The 8,202-nt window shown below is 38.6% G+C and overlaps 1 protein-coding gene across 1 annotated transcript; it reads left to right on the top strand.

Annotated features, from left to right (window-relative positions):
* Positions 1-5,458: 5,458 nt before the first annotated feature.
* Positions 5,459-6,391, top strand: LOC118579295 (taste receptor type 2 member 125-like). The gene has a single exon (XM_036180464.1). The coding sequence runs from the start codon at positions 5,459-5,461 to the stop codon at positions 6,389-6,391; it is 933 nt and encodes a 310-aa protein (XP_036036357.1).
* The last annotated feature ends 1,811 nt before the right edge of the window (positions 6,392-8,202 follow it).

Below are 8,202 nucleotides of genomic sequence, written 5' to 3'. Positions count from 1 at the left end.
AGTGCCAATGCGTTCATGACTACTTCCTACTTTCTCTTCTTTCAGGTTCAGAGTAACTGGATTTATGTTGAGGTCTTTGATCCACTTGGATTTAAGTTTTGTGCACGGTGAGAGATATGGATCTATTTGCAGCCTTCAACACATTGACATCCAGTTATGCCAGCACCATTTGTTGAAGATGCTTTCTTTTTTACATGGTGCAGTTTTGGCTTCTTTGTCAAAAAATATGTTCATAGGTATGTGGGTTTATGTCAGGGTCTTCAATTCGATTCCATTGGTCCACATGTCAGTTTTTATGCCAGTACCAAGCTTTTTTTTTTTTTTTTTTTAAGTTAGCTCTATAGTAGAGCATGAGGTCGGGAATCGTGATGCCTCCAGAGGTTGTTTTATTGTACAGGATTCTTTTGGCTATCCTGGGTATTTTGTTTTTCCATATGAAGTTGAGTATCATTCTTTCCAGGTCTGTGAAGAATTGTGTTGGTGTTTTGATGGGGATTGCATTGCATTGAATCTGTAGATTTCTTTTGGTAAGATTGCCATTTTTACTATATTAATCCTGCCTATCTATGAGCATGGGAGATCTTTCCATTTTCTGACATCTTCTTCCATTTCTTTTTTCAGGGACTTAAAGTTCTTGTCATATAGGTCCTTCACATGCTTAGTTAGCATAACCCCAAGGAATTTTATATCATTTGTGGCTATTGTAAAGTGTGATGTATCTCTGATTTTCTTCTCAGTCTGTTTGTCTATTGTATATAGGAGGGCTACTGATTTATTTGAGTTGATCTTGTATCCTGCTATATTGCTGAAGGTGTTTATAAGCTGTATTAGTTCCTTGGTTGAATTTTTGGGGTCACTCATGTATACTATCATGTCATCTGCAAATAGGGAAAGCTTGACTTCTGAACCAAAAGCTGTGGAGCCCCCAACTGGATCATGCCCTCTGGATAAGTGAGCCAGTTGAATAGCTTGAACTGTTTGGGAGGCACTCAGGCAGTGGGACCTGGACCTGTCCTTAGTGCATGAGCTGGCTGTTTTGAACCTTGGGCTTACACAGGGACACTTTGCTCAGCCTGGAAGGAGGGGACTGGACCTGCCAGTACTGAATCCACCAGGTTGAGTTGAATCCCCAGTGGAGTCTTGGCCCTGGAGGAGATGGGAATGGAGGGGAGGTAATGAGGGGAAGTTAGGGATGGGGGTGGGAGGGGGGAGTACAGGGGAACCCATGGCTAATGTGTAAAATTAAAGCACAAATATTATTTTAAAAAAAGAAAAAGAAAAAAAAAGAGCTGCAGAGCTAAACAAAGAATTCTCAATGTAAGAATCTCAAATTCCCAAAAGATATCTAAGGAATTGCTCAACATCCTTAGTCATAAGGGATATGCAAATCAAAATGACTCTAAGATGATACCATCCTACACCTGTCAGAATGGCTAAAATAAAACAACAACAACAACAACAACGACAACAACAACAACAACAACAATTGAAGACAGCTTATGTTGGAGAGGATGTGGAGCAAGTAGAACACTCCTCCACTGGTTGTGGGAGTGCAAACTTATTCAGCTACTTTGGAAATAAGTATGGTGATTTCTCAGAAAATTGGGAATCAATCTTCCTCAAGACCCAGCTATACCACTCTTGGTCATATACCCAAGGAATCCTTATTCATACCACAAGGACCCATGCTCAACTATGTTCATAGCAGCATTATTTGTAATAGCCAAAACCTGGAAGCAACCTAGATGCTCTTCAACTGAAGAATGGATTGAGAAAATGTGGTACATATACACAATAGAGTATTACTCAGCAAAGGAAAACAATGACATCATGAAATTTGTAGGCAAATGGGTGGGACTTGTAGCTGGAGACCTTCTCTCCAGCCCCCACTAAGCCAAGCCCTAGCAGTCCGACAACCCACTTATAAAATAAACATGTAGATGCTTATATTATTTAAACTGCTTGGCCATTAGCTCAGGCCTACCATTATCTAGCTGTTACTCTTATATTCAGCCCATTTCTATTAATCTATACTTTGCCACGTGACACATGGCATACCAGTACCTTACATCTTGCTTGTCATGGCAGCAGGCTGCAGGTCTCTCTTTCCCAGCCTCCATTTCCCCCAATTCTCTTCTCTGCTTTTCCCGCCTATACTTCCTGCCTGCCTAATGGCCAATCAGTGTTTTATTTATTAACCAATCAGAGCAGCACATTCACAGCATAGGAAAGATCCCACAGCAGGGACTATAAAATATCCTGGGTGAGGTAACCTAGACTCAGAAGGACAAACCAGTATGTACTCACTCATAAGTGGATACTAGATGTAGAGCAAAGGATAACTAGACTTCAACCTACTACTCCAGAGAAGCAAGCTAAAAAGGAAGACCCAAAGTGGGAAGCATGGATCACCCTGGGAAGGGGAAATAGATGAAATCTCCATGAGTAAACTGGGGATGAATGGTGGGCAATGGAAGGTAGGTGATGGAGGATGAGAACATAAGGGAACATGATGATTGAGCTGGAACAGAGATGGAGTGAGAAAGCAGTGAAATAGATACCATGATAGATGGAGACATCATGGGGATAGAGAGAAACCAAGTGCTAGGGATGATCCCAGGAATCCTCAGGGATGACCCCAATTTGGACTACTAGAAATAGTGGAGAGTATGCCTGAACTCAACTGGCTTTCCCCAGAGATCAGATTGGTGAATATCTTAACTGGCATCACAGTGTTTTTCTCCAGTGACTGATGGAAGCAGATGCAGAGATTGGCAGCCAGGCACCAGTTCAAGCTCCAGGAGTCCAGTTGTGGAGAGAGAAGAGGGCATCAAGATCATAATGGGGAAACCTGCAGAGGCAACCAAACCAAACTAGTGGGAACTCATGAAAGTTGAATCAATGGCTGTAGTGCCTGCATGGGACTGGATTGGGTCCTCTGTATGGTGAGACAGTTGTGTAGCCTGATCTGCTTAGCAGGCCCCTGGTGGTAGGCCATCTCTGGTGTATGAGTGGGCTTTTTGGAGCCCACTACCTGTGATGGGATACCTCTCACAGCCTTGAGGCAGGGGGAGGAACTTGGACTTGCCTTTACTTGATGTGTAAATGTTGTTAAGGATTGTATTTCATATTTTCTGTCATGAACAGAATTGTTTGAAACCCATGCAAAACAATGTAAACCATAGTCCAGCAAACAAAACATGCAAATGATTCTTTCTCGCATCTGACTGAATTAGAGAGAAGGACATTCAGTTAAAATTGTCAGGTGGAGGCCCCTAGTTTAATATGAACTTAAAGATAATAGAAATTAAATCAGAATGGCATGTGTTTTGTGGAAGACCACATAAGCTCAGAGGAAATGTTGCCTGATAATGCAACCTGACAACAAGCCAGTGAAAGGTGCCTCACCAGAAAACCAATCCATGGGACCTTGACCTTGGATTTCTAACCTTCAGAACTCTGAGAAAATTAATTTCTATTTTTTTAGCCCCTTGGTATTTTGTTATAGTTTCCCAACACATTAATAAGAAGACAGAAATATAAAAGGAAAAGAGTAATGTCAAATACATAAGGATTGTTACTAATAAAAATAAAACATTTACAGAGCACCTATGTGATTTGAATGTTTCATAAGGATCTGAAAACATGCTGAGGCTTGGGCTTTGGTTGAAAGGAGAGAGGGAAGCAATTCAGTTGTGATTAGTAAGAAGATTGTTAGATATACTAATAAGTGTGTGCTACTTACAGAATAAGTAAGAATAGTAAACCCCTTAAGAGAAAGTTGGGATACATATCTAAGTTGGTCCATCAATCTAAGATGAAGACCAGGAGAGTTGCTGATTAAAGGAGAAAGCATAAGCAAAGTCTTTGGACAGGACTCATGGCTTTGACTTTTCTCTTTAAGGCTAACATAAAAAATCAACTTTCCCATGTACCTTTCCAATTCTTTCATTTTCAGAATACAAAATATCTTTGAACACTGTCTTATAAACCTAGCACAAAAAGCTGGTGTTTCTTTACTCCAATGAATCTGACTTTGCCAAGAACATCAGTGAATCTCTGTTACCAACTCATAGTCATATTAACTGTCAGTATTATGGATTGAGTTTTTCATGTTTTCAGGAATTGTTCTTTATGGTTTTTATCTTGTTCATTTAGTGTTTCTTCTCACTCTCTGGTAAACTTTCATAGATAAAGTTTCAGCTTTATAAACTATTCTGTTACAGTAATCTTGCAGGTGTTCTCATACATTGTTCGGTGAACACAGCTAAGTAGATGCAGTAAAGTAAATACTTTAACTGAGTAGAATACAAACTCTATAAATATTGATTTTGCAAATATGTTTTAATTAATATTGATTCTGTAGGAAATTTGAAACAATTTAAGGTTGGATTACAAAGATAATACTCACCATCATTTAGTGTCAAGGCTATATTGTCTTTTATGCTCCTATGGTGGCATTTTTATTCTACGGTAGGAAGTAAAGGTTGAAACATGCCCCCCAGTTATGCCAAGAACAGATAGTATGTCAACATGAAATGCTGAATTCTCCAATCTTGGATGCAGCTGTGCCTCTGTCTTAGTATCTCACCTGTTTATATGATCTTGTTTAGTGAGCTGCTCCACCTCAGTGACTACTTTAGGGAACCACAATATATTTCTACTACTTTTCATGTACAAAGGACCCATTATTCAAAGTTTAGTAAATATTCACATTTATCATTATTTAGTTTAATATGCAAATACTTTGGAACAATTTCTTATCAATTATGATAAAGTCTGAGTTCAACACATGATAAATGCTGAGTAAATTGAAAATACTTGTATCAATGAAGTTAAAAATGAATATTTAGATCTTAAATAAGTATATGGTTTATGTTTTTTTGTAAATTGTAAAGTTTTATTCTTAATATTATGTACTCAAGCAATAGCATAATAGATAGATAAGTAATTTGTAGAAGAGCTTTGGTGATCAGTCCATAGAGTCTTAATCTGAACTATTAAAAATACCTTCAATGTTCATGAACTCCCTTATCCTGAGATTCTTGTTGCCTTCTACAGGCCTTAGAATGTTTTGAATATTTCTTGCCCATTAGTCAAATTGTCAATTAAAATATGTAAAGAAAGAAAAACCAGGAAACCAATGCAAATCAACATGTCTTTATTTATGTTTCAGCATCTGAGATTTCAGCATTTCCTTCACCATCAGTAGCAGTAGACTCCAGGCTACCATAGGACACATGGAATCTGCATATGACTCAGTGGGACTATGTCAAACAGTATACTTTCATAAATACAACTATAATCACCTACATTGGTAAATCTCTGTGTTTTCTTATTTGTTATTGTATTGGGAATTTTAGAAAGATGCTATGAATTTCTTTAAAAATCTTTAAAATGAACACATTAACAAAAATTCTTCAGTGACTACAGACATCAGGATATTCACTTATGGACAATGGATATTGCCATACAGATCATATGCAAAGCTACTATTATTGTGGAATTCATAATTGGGAATGCTGCAAATGGATTCATAGCATTGGTGAACATCATAGACTGGGTCAAGAGAAGAAAGATCTCTTCAGTGGATCAGATACTCACTGCTTTGGCAATCTCCAGAATAAATATGTTGTGGTCTGTATTTATTATTTCACTAATATATTCACTGTATCCAGATTTAGAAATGACTGTGAAAATGGTAAGACTAAAAAATAACACCTGGATTCTTGCAAATCATTTTAGCATCTGGCTGGCCACTATCCTCAGCATCTTTTATTTTCTCAAGATAGCCAATTTTTCTAACTATATTTTTCTCTACCTAAAGTGGAGATTTAAGAAGGTGATTTCAGTGACCTTGCTGCTGTCTCTGGTCTTCTTGTTTGTAAATATTTTAGTGATGAACATACATATTGATGTCTGGACTGATGAACCCAAAAGAAATCTCTCTTACAGTTCTACATCAAATGATTGCACACAATTTTTCAGATTTATATTTTTAATCAATACAATGTTCACACTTATCCCTTTCACTGTTTCTCTGATAATTTTTACCCTGCTTATTTTCTCCCTGTTGACACATCTGAAGAACATGTGGTACAACGTCGAAGGCTCCAGAGACCCCAGCATCATTGCCCACATAAATGCCTTGCAAACTGTGGTCACATTTCTCCTCTTCTACATAGTTTTCTTTCTATCCCTTGCCACACAAGTTTGGGCCTCTCAGTTTATAGAGAAATATGATTTGGTTTTTGCTGCTATTGTAATTGCTTTTCCTTCAGTCCACCCATGTGTTCTGATTCTGAGAAATAGTAAACTTAGGCAGGCTTCTCTTTTGGTGTTGTGGTGGATGAGGTGCAGGTCCAAAGATGTAGACAACTTTGTACCTTGATAAACTTTGTCAAAGATAATGAAGAAAGAAACTTCTTTGTTAAGAAATTCTTGTTCAATATTGCTGGAATATTGCACCCCATGGAACCTTCTCTATAATCGACCACACACTTGGCCACAAAGCAAGTCTCAACAGATACAAAACAATTAGAATAACCTCCTGTGTTCTATTGGACCACCATGGTTTAAAGTTAGATTTCAACAATAGAAAAAACTACAGAAATCCTACAATCTCATGGAAACTGAATAATGCTCAACTGAATCACCAATGGGTTAAGGAAGAAAGAAATTAAAGACTTCCTAGAGATCAAGAAAAATGAATACACCACATACCCAAACTTATGGGATAATACGAAGGCAGTGCTAAGAGGGAAATTCATAGCACTGAATGCCCACATAATGAAGCTGGAGAAATCTCATGCTAGTGACTTGACAGCACACCTGAAAGCCCTTGAACAGGAAGAAGAAAAGTCTCCCAGGAGGAACAGATGCCAGGAAATTATCAAATTGAGAGCTGAAATCAATAAAATAGAAATAAAGTGAACAATACAAAGAATTAATGAAACAAAGAGTTGGTTTTTTGAGAAGATCAACAAGATAGACCAAGCCTTATCCAAACTAACCAAAAGACAGAGAGAAAGCATCCAAATTAACAAAATCAGAATGGAAAGGGGGACATAACAACAGACAATGAGGAAATCCAGAGAATCATCAGGTCATACTTCAAAAACCTCTACTCCACAAAACTAGAAAATCTAAAAGAAATGGATAATTTTCTGGATAAGTACCACATACCTAAGTTAAATCAAGACCAGATAAACCATTTAAATAGTCCAATAACCCCTAAGAAAATAGAATCAGTCATTAAAAGTCTCCCAACCAAAAAAATCCCTGGACCTGATGGTTTCACTGCAGAATTCTACCAGATCGTCAAAGAAGACTTAATACCAATACTCTTTAAATTGTTCCACACAATAGAAGCAGAAGGTATATTACCAAACTCCTTCTATGAGGCTACAATTACCCTGATTTCTAAACCAAACAAAGATGCAACAAAGAAAGAGAACTACAGACTGATCTCCCTCTATAGTGATACTTTATTTATATTGAAATGTGATTTTATTTGTATTTCAATAAAGTTGCCTTGAGGTCGGAGCAAGCCAGAGCAGAAGCTGAGCAGTAGTGGGGCACGCCTTTAATCCCAGCACTTGAGAGGCAGAGCTAGGAGGATCTCTGTGTGTTCAAGGACACACGCCAGCATGGCAGACACATGCCTTTAATCTCAATACCAACAATAGAAGACCTGGAGGTCTGTACAAACAGGCAGTGACAAGGAGGTCATGTGGCTGGGTTTACAACCAATGAGAAAACAGAACAGAAAGTCTTTAAATAGACAGGACACACAGAAGTAGGTCTCAGGCGGAGAGGAAGAATAGCAGAAGCAGTGAAGGGTAAGGTTTTCCGCACTTGCTCTGACCTCGTGGTTTTTAACTCTGCAATCAGTTCTGTGTTTCTTATTTCACAAGATGGATACATCTATATTTGGCACCCAACGTGGCAAGAATTCATTAAAAAACCGCTTGCCTTGGCAGTGGGTCTGACTTCCCGCCTGGGTGGGCCTGGCTCCCTAGCTCTGGCCTAGTCCCGGCCTAACCTGGGCCTAACCCCAGCCTAGCTCAGCTTAGGACTCAGGCCCAACCTACCTTAGCTATGAGCGGTTACCGCCGCAGCTGGAGTTACTTGCTTAAAAAGCTGGTGCTACAAACAACGCAAGCCTGCGGGAGCTAACGCTAATTGCAGGAGCTACACGCA

Source organism: Onychomys torridus, chromosome 3, assembly GCF_903995425.1.
Source record: "Onychomys torridus chromosome 3, mOncTor1.1, whole genome shotgun sequence".
Lineage (NCBI taxonomy): Eukaryota > Metazoa > Chordata > Mammalia > Rodentia > Cricetidae > Onychomys > Onychomys torridus.
This window is presented reverse-complemented; position numbering and strand designations above follow the sequence as displayed.